Here is a 13,217-nt window from a genome sequence, read left to right as displayed (position 1 = left end):
CGTTGTTTTAAAATAACAGCAAATATTTGCCATTAAATGGCGGCCATCCACTCAATTTCAACATTGTGTGGACAGATCCTTTCTGTGTTTTCAATCCACTCCTGGTTTTGGTTGTAATATGAGGACCACAATACTGACTGAAATATACGTAGTGTGAACCCAGCTTTACAGTACATCATAGAAGTGACTATCCTTAGTAACCAGGTACCTATCCTATGACATAGGGTTTCCATTACCTTTCCAGTAAGTGACTGGTGTTCCCACAAGATGCCCTCTTATGGCCTAATACACTAAACTGGTTTCTTTTGTCTATACTTGTTTCAAGTACATGTGAAAGGTCAGGCTATACTATATGGTGTTTCAGCTCTTTCTCTCTGAAGTAAATAATTTAATTACAGAGAAAATATTAATTACAGAGAGGAAGAACAAAGGATAATGATTTGGAGCACATTTGTGAAAAACAATCAAAGAAACAAACAAAAATGTCCCGAATAGAGCAAACAAGTTTGGTCCCATAAACCCCATGTATATCCTTGTGGCTGCGTATACTAACATTTGTGGGCTGTAATTTCATTACTTGTAAACATCCCTGTTTTTCCTGTGCCACTACTTGGTCTCTTCGCCTCCTTTTTTCTTCTCCCGAGCAGTCCCTTACTTTGTACTTTCTTTTATAGGTCATGGGGTAGGACCACTTACAGCATATCATTATATCCTATACTAGCATCCCCCCCTTCCTGCAGCACTAACACTCTTTTTCCTCTGACTGTGTTGTCCATTTGCAATGGATTTGGGGGACATGTAACAAGTGGTGGGGAGAGGTGGGGAGGGGGCATATAGGGGCCCAAAGAATGCCGGACTTAATAAAAGTTCCCCTATGTACAGATCGCCAATAGTGCTGATTTATGTTCTGGCATAGCATAGATCAGTAAATGTGTAGTAAAAAATAAAAAGTTTGAAAAATATTTAACCCTTTGAGGACCAGGCCCAAAATGAAATTTTGATCATTGCGCTTTAGTTTTTCCCTCCTCCCCTTCTAAGAGCTCCAGCACTTTCAGTTTTCTATCTACAGGCCATGTAATGGCTTGTTTTTTACAGGAATAGTTGTACTTTGTAACGGCGTCTTTCATTTTACCATAACATGTATGACGGAATCCCAAATATATTATTTATGAAGATATAAATAGGTAAAATCGTAAAAAAGAATGCAATATGGTAACGTTTGGGGGGTTCCTGTGTCTATGTAATACACTATACGGTAAAAGCGACATGACACTATTACTCTATAGGTCAGTCCGAACACAACCACGTGCAGGTTTACACAGATTCTCTAATGTTATATATATTTTTTTTATTAAATCCTTTTTTTTTGGCAATTAATTAATAATATAATAGCCCTATTGTGACGCTTATATCGGTTTTATTTTTTTCCGTATGGGGCTGTTTGGGGCGTCATTTCTTCCGCCATGATCTCTAGTTTTTATTAATACCATATTTGTGAAGATCGGACGTTTTGATCACTTTTTATGAATTTTTTTATATATATAATGTAACATAAAATGGGTAATCCGCGCACTTTTTTTCCCTCTTTTCGTCTACGCCATTCTCCGTTCGCAATTACGCTTGTTATACTTTAAAAGATCGGACAATTACGCACGCTACAGTATATTATATGTTTATTTATTTATTTATTTTTATATGTTTTATTTATATAATGGGAAAGGGGGGGTGATTTCAACTTTTATTGGGGGAAGGGTTTTGGGGTAGTGTAATAGTGTTTTTAACTTTTTTTTTTTTACACATTTGAAGTCCCTTTGAGGGACTTTTACATTCAATACTTTGATTTCTACCCTGATGATTGCTATGCCATAGGCATAGCATTGATCAGTGTTATCGGCGATCTGCTCATTGAGCCTGACTGTGCAGGCTTAGTGCAGCAGATCGCCGATCGGACCGCACGGAGGCAGGTAAGAGACCTCCGGCGGTCCTTTTTAACGATCGGGACCCCCGCAGTCACACTGCGGGGGTCCCTATTGGTAAGTGACAGGGGACTCCCCCTGTCACTTACACTTAAACGCCACGGTCACGCCGCGGCGTTTAAGGGGTTAATGACACGCGGCAGCGAGATCGCTGCAGCGTGTCATTACCAGTGAGGTCCCGGCTGCTGATTGCAGCCGGCCCCCACCTGCTGTGAAGCGTGCTCCGCTCCGGAGCGAGCTTCATAGCCGGAGAAACACCCAGGACGTAGAGTTACGTCCAGGGTCGTCTGGTGACAGTCTTTCATGACGTAACTCTACGTCCTGGGTCGTCTAGGGGTTAAAAAATTCTTTATATAATACCCCAATAAAAGTTTGTTACCTCATTGCCCATTATAAATATAAAAATATGTAAAAGTAAATAAATATATTATATATCATAAAAAGCGTTATGGCTCTTAAAAGGTGAGGAGAAGACACTGCTTAATTGTGACCTGGACATCAGTGCACCAATGACTTTGTTCATGAATCGGTTAATAGATTAGACAATTATGCACGCTATGATATATGTTTATTTATTTAATTATTATTACATTTTTTTTTTGTATAATGGCAAAGGGGCTTTGGCATATTTTTTTAAACTTTTTTTTACACTTTTTAAGCTCCCCTAGGGCACTATTGCATACATGCTAATACCGGTCAAAGCTATTCCATTGCAAAGCATTGATCAGTATTGTCAGCACTCCTCTCATAGAGCCTGCCTTAGGCTGAGGCAGGCTCTATGAGAAGATCGCTGATCCGACCACACAGAGGTAAATATATCTCCTTCAGCAGTCAGGTTAAATTTTTGGGACCCCCACAATGACACAATCCCTAATGGGATCCCAATCTGTAAATGTCAGGGACTCCTCCAGTCACACTTAAAAGTTAGTTTAATGGTGCGTTCACACCTACAGGATCTGCAGCTGATTTTCTGCAGCAGATTTCATTTAAATAACTGAACACTGCATCAAATCTGCTGCAGATCTGCTGCAGATCCTGTAGGTGTGAACACACCCTAAAGGGGTAGTGCTTTTTTCTGCTTAATTAACACACATTACAAAGTTACATAACTTTGTAATGTGTGTTAATAAGCTGTCTGACCCTGTTCACCCCCTCCCCCCCCCCCCCCCGTAAGTTAAATAAAGTATACACACCAAAACACTATCGACCCCATCCTCTTCTCCCGGGTGGCCATCTTGGGTCGATGTCATCACAGCAGGCGGTGGTCCTGGTCTCCTTCCTCTTCACTGTCTTCCACAGCAGTGAATGGGAGAGTAAAAGGCTGCTGATGCACATGTGCACCAGCAGCCTTTTCATTGGCTGGAGTGCATCACTTGGCTTCCAGCTTGCTCAGCCCTGATTGGCATGCGCACCAGCAGCCTTTTCTCTCCCTTTCACTGCACCCGGACCTGAAAGTGAGGACGGCGGCCGAAGATGGCGGGAACACGGCCGGTGGGAATTTCGGTCATGGGTCGTGGGATGGTAAGTATATTTTCTGTGTATGTCTTTTTTTTTTTTCCAGGGCCGCCACACTACCTCTTTAAGGGGTTAATGATGGGCTGCAGTACAATAGTTGTGGCCAATCATTAACAATGAGGACCCGGAAGTCAGTCTTCCCTAGCTATGAAGCAAGCTCTGCTCCTGATTTCATAACTACACAGTAGATAACGGTGTACTGCTATGGTATGGGTCATCTGGTCCCAGGTGCCCATGCCATACCCGTACAGCACAAGTCCTCTAGGGCTTAAGAAGGATTACTGATGACATATGCTTCTGTTTACAGAGCCTGCATGCTCTTTAATAAGATGTATGTAGTTACTTACATACTTCGGTACTGACATACTGCTCTGATAATGCATAATCTGCTACCCAATTTGTGGAACTGAATATGGAAATACTGAAGCAGATGGGAGCGATCTAAATTTTATATGTCATATGTATGAAAGTAATTACATATAGGAGGATACACACAGTCACATTATATTCTACTCTGGTTTGACCATAATATTAAATTTCATCTTTAAAACCTTCTTGGCTGAAGGACAACTCTAAGGTAATTATTAGCTTACTGTATTGTTTGTAACTACATACAGTACTGAGTTTCATCGCCCATGCCTAATTGTGATAGGAGAATGCAAATTGGATAGGAGAACAATTCATTGAAAGTAATAAGCTGTATAAATATTGGCACTTGGGCATACAGAAGAGAAATCTTCTATACTGCAAGAACCTCTGAGCTGGTAAGATGGTTTTCTCAAGGTGAGTTCACAAGGGGCAGATTTGTGGCAGACAATCTTGTCACTATCCCAGCAATTTAAATCAGGTTAATTGAAAACCGTACAGATGCTACAGAAACATTCCAGATGAGATGTATGAAATGGATTTTATGCAATAAATGTGCCAGGTGTGAATGTGTGAATTCACTCCTACATGGGACAGTCATTCAGTGCCCTCCACCTCTAAGGGCACGTTCACATGGTTATTTTTTCTGTCTTCTGTTCTGGCATTTCTGGGTAAAAAAGGATGAGGTTTAATATGTCTCATAATTAGGGGTTGAAAATAATTTATTTAAAGTGTTTGAATTTTAGAAATAACTCATCTGTATCTCTATAAGAAATAATATTATATGTATATAATATGATTTGTGCATTTTGTTGAAAAATATATATTTTTCCCTTTTACATTCTACAGAAACTGGCTTGGGAAAATGTTGGTACACAGCTTCCTTATCATCTTTCTGGCACTTGCTGGAGGGAATTGTATGACATGTGGTAAATATATATTTTTTAAACTAATAATTATGAATTGATAATCAGAGTTTGCTTCGTGAAATAATAAAAAGTATTAAGCATTAAATAAGATAATTGAATACAGAAAACAGGTGTCAATGGGGTGTTGCCTAGGGTCTGCTGTACCATAGAGCTGCACCGCTTCTGTATCCAAAATCCTATCCATCTCGCACTTTGATTGACATGCAGGGTATGGCTTACAATGCCACTAATATTTTATGAGCTGTCCATTTACATGTGCCACTATGGATACACTAAGAGACCTCTCACCCACCTGACATCACACATGCAGTGAAAAGACTATCATTCAGAGGTTTGAGAAAAGCTTATTAACCCCTAGACGACCCTGGACGTAGGGTTACGTCATGGAAGTCTGTCCCCAGACGATTCATGACATAACTCTACGTCCTGGGTGTTTCTCCCGCTGTGTTTTCTCCTGCTTCATAGGAGGTGGGGGCCGGCTGCAATCAGCAGCCGGGACCTCACCGGTAATGACACGCTGCAGCGATCGCGCTGCCGCGTGTCATTAACCCCGTAAACCCCTTAAGCGACTGCGGTGTCCCCAGGAGTCCCTTGTCACTTACCGATCGGGACCCCCGCAGTGTGACTGCGGGGGTCCCGATCGTTGCAATGGACCGCCGGAGGTCTCTCACCTGCCTCCGTGCGGTCCGATCGGCGATCTGCTACACTGAGCCTGCACAGGCAGGCTCAATGAGCAGAGCGCCAATAACACTGATCAATGCTGTGCCTATGGCATAGCAATGGTCAGTGTAAAAATCAAAGTAGTGTAGAAGTCCCCCAAAGGGACTTCAAATGTGTAAAAAAAAAAAAAAAAAAGTTCAAAACACTATTACACTACCCCAAAACCCCTCCCCCAATAAAAGTTGAAATCACCCCCCTTTCCCATTATATAAATAAAACATATAAAAATAAATAAATAAATAGATAAACATATAATATACCGTAGCGTGCGTAATTGTCCGATCTATTAAAATATAACAAGCGTCATTGTGATTGGTAAACAGCGTAGACGAAAAGAGGGAAAAAAGTGCGCAGATTACCGATTTTATGTTACATTATATATGAAAAAAAATCTATAAAAAGTGATCAAAACGTCCGATCTTCACAAATATGGTATTAATAAAAACTAGAGATCATGGCGGAAAAAATGACACCCCATACAGCCCCGTAGGTGAAAAAATAAAACCGTTATAAGCGTCACAATAGGCCCATTTTATTAATATTTAATTGCCAAAAAAAAGGATTTCATAAAAAAAATACATATATAACATTAGAGAATCTGTGTAACCTGCATATGGTTGTGTTCGGGCTGACCTATAGAGTAATAGTATCATGTCGCTTTTACCATATAGTGCATTACGTAGACACAGGAACCCCCCAAACGTTACCATATTGCATTCTTTCTTACGATTTCACCTATTTATATCTTCATAAATAATATATTTGGAGTTCCATCATACATGTTATGGTAAAATGAATGACGCCATTACAAAGTACAACTATTCCTGTAACAAACAAGCACTTACATGGCTTGTAGATAGAAAACTGAGAGTGCTAGAGCTCTTAGAAGGGGAGGAGGGAAAAACGAAAACACTAAGATCAAAATTTGCGCGGTCCACTGGGTCATTTTGGGCCTGGTCCTCAAAGGGTTAAAATAAATTGACTGTCCTTGTAATCTGTAACCTATCTTACCATAGACTGCCATCACTCACACCAGTACCTGCTCCCATAGTTGGAGTTCCCTACATTTTGAAAAATGTTTTTGCTATTTTGAGGTAAAAAAAAAATAAAAATAAATAATAATAATAATAATAAAAAATTATATATATATATATATATATATATATATATATATATATATATATATTATGTTACATATATTAAAAGAAAAAAAATGATGAACAATCATTATTTCTACATTCCCATGTTCTCAGAGAAGTCTTCTATTGCTGAGTTGAAAAGAAACATTCAAAACCTAATGGAATGCTATGATAACAATACATCAAATTCTGGATATCCTAATGGTACATCAGAGTACAAAAGCTGCAAAGAAATCAAGAACTCAAATAAATATGCCAGAGGTGAGATATATCTGCTAAAATGTGATTTCATGTTTATTTTCTTATAGAATAAAGTATATATAAAACTACAAGATATAAATATCCTTCTTTCCTTTTTGTGTATGCTAAAGCTTACACAGATTTGAATAGGTGTGTTATATACATTTCACACATTTGTATTTCCAATTAGATGGAATATACTCGCTGACCACAGAGAATGGACTTAAGTATCAGACCTACTGTGACATGACAACCAATGGTGGAGGTTGGACCTTGGTGGCCAGTGTCCATGAAAACAACATGAATGGTAAATGTACAGTGGGAGATCGCTGGTCCAGTCAGGAAGGAAACAACATCAATAACCCAAAAGGAGATGACAACTGGGCTAACTACGCTACATTCGGCCTACCTGAGGGAGCTACCAGTGATGATTATAAGGTATTTCTTGTAAATATAGGACATTGATATCTAAGGGCTCATATACACAACATAGATCATAGGTGGAGATAGTTTCTCCTATTGAAAATTGTTGTAAAAGAGAAAAAGGCATTGTAAAGGCCCTATTATATGGAGTGATTATTTACCATATTATCTGCATATTATTTTGGCAGCTCAATTTTGACACATCTTCCCATGTAAAATGGTATGTGTGGCAGATGGCTGATTAAAGCAAAGGGCAGCAAGAACAATCTAGTGATCATCAAGCCATGCAATACGCTCTGGAAATGACTGCCCATACAGGATCTAGGACATCAATGCTTGTTTACAGCATGGCTTAGGGCGAGCAATACAGCCTGAGGCTATGTTCACACAATGTAACTTTAGTATTAATCACGGAAGTTGTTGCCGATTTGCAACAACAGCCGTGATTAATACGAAAGTTACGTTGCACTTTAATCTGATGGAATCCTGGCCGCAGTGTACACACGTAGTATACACTCCGGCTGTGATCCTTAGCGGCCGCACGAAAACCCGACATGTCAGTTTTGTGCGACCGCTATTCAATTAATAGTGGCTGCACAACACTGACAGCTCACACAATGGAGAGTGCGGCTCCGGCTGCATTGTCGGCTATGGTGAATTGGGATGCAGGCGCACTTGGCTGCTCCCGAAGCCCAATTCCCCACAAATGAAGATCATCCGGCCAGTAATGCAGTACCGGCCAGGATGATCTTTACTCTCACCAACTGTTCAGTGACAGAGCCGGGTCACAGAATGGCCGGTGTCTTACGATGTGTGAACCCGGCCTGAGGCTATGTTCACACACAGTATTTTTTCTCAGTATTTTGCAACCAAAATTAGGAGTAGATTTAAAACACAGAAAGACCATGTTTACACACTGAAGAAATTGAGAGGATGGCTGCCATTTAATGGCAAATAATTGTGTTATTTTAAAACAACGGTCGTTATTTGGATTAAGATTTGGGGAATTTGGAGGGCAAGTCAACAACTTTATCTTTTTCTCATGTTCCTCAGCCTATTATCCCTTTAAAAGATATCCCTAACATTATGAATACCATTACTATTATGGGGTATACAAGGTTTACATCTTCATAAAAATATGTGGTACATATCAAGTTATATTTACATGAATGACAGGACAGCGGTTTACCAGCAGAACTCTGCCCACAGCATAACACTGCCTCTACCAGCTAGTCTTTGCCCATACGTGCATATTTGAAAATAATGTGCACACTATGCGCAGTTTGAGACTCCACAGGAGCCTCTAATTTTATTTTATTAATATTATATGTTCAATACATTGTAAAATAATAATTATTCAGCATAAAAATCCTGTTAGAAACACAATCAATATAACTGTCTACTTCCCAATCTGCTTCTAGAATCCAGGATATTATGGTATTTTTGCAAAGGACTTGGGGTTATGGCACGTTCCCAACAAGACCCCCTTGTCTAAGTGGAGAAATACTGCTATCCTGAGATACCGCACAAGCAACGGCTTCTTTTCTCAAGAAGGTGGTAACCTGTTTCACCTATATAATGTAAGCAATGTCTATATTCTTGTTAAAGATGTCTGTCCTAGCTCTATGTGCTACAGTAACTTTTTATTGTGCTTATTTTATACTTTACTTATTATTTTATATTTTAGGGGAAATATGTAAGCAATTTTGCAGTATTTGGCATAACAATGTTATTTGTGCTCTTTATGGTATTTCATGAAATACATATAGTGGTTTGCCCAGGGTCTTTCACATGTCTAACACATTTAAAGGGGAACTCCACATAAGGAAAACTATTTTCCTATTAAAAGTACATTAAAAGTTATATAGATGAGTCTATACAATGTATTACCGTATCTATGCGGCTCTGCCACACTGGTAGCTGATAGAAATCTAGGAAGTGAAGAAAACTGGCCTCAGTGCCAATCTACATTGTCTCCTGCTCCTTCTGCTCTACCCCCTTAGGAGACAAATATTCCATGCCTCTGTCTCACATTGTGTGTTTTACTGAGCACAGGCTGATGATGCAGACAGGGGGCAGGGCGTGATGTCACAGGAAGCTTGGCTGGATCCCCCAATCCCCTGAGTGATTAATCATCTCTGACCGGCCAGAAGCAGCTGCTGCAACTTCACTGTCTTCAGTGAAATCAGGGCTATGTTCACACATGTTGGAGTCTCATTGCAGTACTGCAGCATCTTAACAAAAATGATGCAGTAACACAATTAAATGATGCTAAACGGCACAGAGGATAGGAGCCGGCACTGCCAATCCCACCTGGAGAAGAAACAAGACATAAACAGTATATCCCATGTAAGATAATATCAGATAAAGTCCTTGATGCTTGATCATAATATGTGCGTGGAGATGAAAAGAAAAAAAAAATAATTCAAAAAGTTCTTTACTTTATTCCAATATCTGCTTTACAGGTAGTAAAAGTGTGCTGTGTGAGTAAGAACACAATGAAATGATAAAGTAAAAGCAAATAATTCAGTAACACAATAAAACTGCAATGTGTGAACACAGCCTAGATGTTCTGCAACAGATTTGGGTGGGAAATGGGCAGGGTAAGGGACTATGATGAACAGCTGAGGGAAAGCATTGCATTCTGGAACCTGTAGTACAGTGTACAACTACTCATCTATTACTTAGTATAGCAGCTATAATTATAACATTCAATTTCTTACATGTTTGATATTTTTCAGAAATATCCAGTGGTGTACGATGCTGGAAGCTGCCCCAAAGATAATGGACCCGCTTTTCCTGTTGTGTATGACTTTGGCAGTGCTGAGAAGACCAAATCATATTACTCACCAAATGGACCACGTATGATAACGCCCAATTCTACAGTATTATGACAGTAATTATATGTTTATGTATGAACATTACACTAACCCACCATTATGGATCTTTCTGCAGAAGAGTTCACTGCTGGCTATGTCCAGTTCCGGCCTATTAATACAGAAAGAGCTTCCCTGGCTCTATGTGCAGGTGTGAAGGTGACAGGATGCAATGCAGAACATGTAAGTATTAATAATTAGTAATTATTAAATAGTATTAATAAGTATAAATAATGCTTCATCCAAAGCTTCTAATTATTTGGGGAGTTGATATTTTTATTACATACAGTACAATGGAATTACAGCCTATGTCTGTGTGTCAGCTTCTACTTAATCTGTATAATCACACCAGACATCCAACCCATCTCAGACCGACACTAAACCACCTTTTATATCATATCATAATATATATATATATATATATATATATATATATATATATATCCCTTCATCTGAAACAAATGAAGGAATCTGATTGAGGAAGTAAAGACCAGATCACTATCTATAATACTGTAATAACCGTTTGTCTTACTTCTGCCATATACATTTGCAGCATTGTATTGGAGGAGGAGGCTATTTCCCAGAAGCAAACCCGAAACAGTGTGGAGACTTTGCAGCTTTTGATTGGAATGGTTATGGAAAAAATGCAAGTTGGAGTGCCAGCAAGGAGATGACTGAAGCAGCCATCCTCCTCTTTTACCGTTAAACAATATGTTTTTATAAAATGAAATCATAGATACATAGAAATAATTGAAAGTAGTGTAAAATAATTGCTGAAAAAGGTATTGACATAAATCAATAAAGCAAATGCATGTGGACTGTTTTCATTTTTATTACAGTTCCATAATTTCGAAGCAATAAGAACTGTCTGAAGATATGTGTAGCTGCCATTTATGTAAAGGCGACAATAAGAAATGCAGTCATATTGAGTGATTGTAACTTTTGAAATAGCAAAGTAAAAGAGTAAAACAAAATCTATACAAGTATAATAAAAATATAATTATCACATCAAACAGGAAGAGTGATGGGAATTCATAGTAATGCATAGTATGTATAAACATATAGGGGAAGATTTATCAAGCACGTTGTAAAGTGAAACTGGCTCAGTTGCCCCTAGCAACCAATCAGATTCCACTTTTCATTCCTTACAGACTCTTTGGAAAATGATAGGTGGAATCTGATTGGTTGCTAGGGGCAACTGAGCCACTTTACAATATGTTTGTTAAATCTCCCCCAGAGAAAATGAACTGACATGTATGGCTCTTGGACAGGGTCATATTTAGAGTTTATGCTTCCCTAAGGCCTAGGCACTTTTGTCACACCCTCACAAAGCAGACATATCGGGGCCCGCCGTAAGTGTGGACACATTGCAGGTGAAAAATGTTTTTCAAAATTGCTTTAGCTGTAAACATTTAGTTGTAAGTGAGGGATTTTAGCAGCCATACTCATTACAGTGATCCCTCAACATACGATATTAATTGGTTCCAGGACCACCATTGTATGTTGACACCAAAACTCTATGGAAAACTGCTAATTGGTTTTAAAGTCCCCAAAATGTCATCAAAGAATGATAAAAACAAAAGATTTAAAGGAAAATTAAGAGATAACTAATACTGATAAAGCAAGTCATTACATACAGCGGTCAGAAAAGGCTACTGGAGACTGTAAATTACTTTCTATGTAAAGGACCAGAGCATTTTCAGGGTCCTGAACAGCTTATACAGGGTCCCAGAAAAATAACATGAAGCCATCCTCACCTGGTGCCCAAAGGATCAGCTCATCCTCGCCCAGATAAAGAAGCAGTACAGGACATGTAGTATCACACTATACTGCAGAGAGGAGATACCAGACAGCCAACCAGTGCATGCATTTCAATAATACTGGGGGTTTATGAGTAAAATGGCCAGTTTTATTGGTCGATCATCTAGTTATTCACATGTGCTGCAGATCCTGACTGTCTGTAGCATTGTATGTTGAGTCTGTTACAATAGTCAAGTTAGGAAGTAATCAAAGACCTAAAAACCAGTACATACACAACTCTGCTGCATCCTATGTGGTGCTATTATGTTTGTATACCAACTGTGTTGATTGTTAGGGTGGTAGAGCAGCAGCAGGAAGCTTCTAGTGACTGCTGCCCCATAACCAATCAAAATGTATTGCAAAGGAAAGGGAGAATTAGCCGACCATTTCCCTTTGCCTGTGTGCAATGAAGCCCATGCTCTTCAGGTCCCCCACCAAACATGCTGTTAGGCACTGCCCTAGGCACTGGTCCACTAATGCCTTGTGGCAAATATGGCCCTGTGCTTGGGTGTGCAAATAAAATAAGACATCTGACCCATTAGACACAAGGGTCACAAATGTGGTGCTGGGGCCAGAGGAAATGTGAACCCAGAGATCCAATCTACAAGCTAGCTGAGCCTTTCAATGCCAGAGCCGGTTATAACCAAGCAGGCGCAAGGGATCCTACAGGCTATGCCATGCCCCATGGGTTGGTCCAGTTATTTGAGGTACTGCATTACTGCTACAAGTGATACTCCCAGGGTCGGGACAAGGAGTTTTGGTGCCCAAGCAGAGAAGGCAAATGGCACCCCCCCCCCCCCAAACAAAATAAAAATAATTTTATATATATATATATATATATATATATATATATACACACACCTAGGGGGGAAATTATCAAACTCCATACACCACCTCACATAGTATAGCCCCCACAGTGAATAGCCAGTGTATATACAGTCTTCATACACCCCCTCACATAGTATACACCCCCTCACATATAGCTCCCAGTGTATATACATCTCCATACACCCCTTCACATAGTATAGCCCCCAGTGTATATACATCTCCATACACCCCCTCACATAGTATAGCCCCCACAGTGTATAGGCAGTATATATACAGTCTCCATACACCCCCTCACATAGTCAGGGCCGTATTAACAACTGCTGCTGCCCTAGGCACTAAACCTGAAGACACCCCATCTTCACACACCGATTGGCCTTACCAGACCTGACCAATACCACCATATCC

General features: G+C 39.6%; 1 protein-coding gene across 3 annotated transcripts; it reads left to right on the top strand.

The window, feature by feature from the left end:
- Positions 1-3,432: 3,432 nt before the first annotated feature.
- Positions 3,433-11,025, top strand: LOC138798581 (intelectin-1-like). 3 transcript variants are annotated; one of them, XM_069979098.1, is made up of 8 exons: positions 3,433-3,497; positions 4,707-4,786; positions 6,760-6,906; positions 7,076-7,323; positions 8,730-8,888; positions 10,050-10,170; positions 10,264-10,367; positions 10,738-11,024. In XM_069979098.1, exons 2-8 carry the CDS (start codon positions 4,723-4,725, stop codon positions 10,888-10,890), a joined length of 996 nt encoding a protein of 331 aa, XP_069835199.1. In that variant the 5' UTR covers positions 3,433-3,497; positions 4,707-4,722; the 3' UTR covers positions 10,891-11,024. The 3 variants fall into 3 exon arrangements, with proteins under 3 accessions (XP_069835199.1, XP_069835200.1, XP_069835198.1); XM_069979099.1 differs by lacking the exon at positions 3,433-3,497 and adding an exon at positions 4,217-4,255; XM_069979097.1 differs by lacking the exon at positions 3,433-3,497 and adding an exon at positions 4,226-4,274 and having other exon boundaries at positions 10,738-11,025.
- Positions 11,026-13,217: the final 2,192 nt, after the last annotated feature.

The sequence above is a fragment of the Dendropsophus ebraccatus genome, chromosome 8, assembly GCF_027789765.1.
Source record: "Dendropsophus ebraccatus isolate aDenEbr1 chromosome 8, aDenEbr1.pat, whole genome shotgun sequence".
Lineage (NCBI taxonomy): Eukaryota > Metazoa > Chordata > Amphibia > Anura > Hylidae > Dendropsophus > Dendropsophus ebraccatus.
Note: the sequence above shows the minus strand (reverse complement) of the source record. Positions and strands in the feature narration are given on the sequence as shown.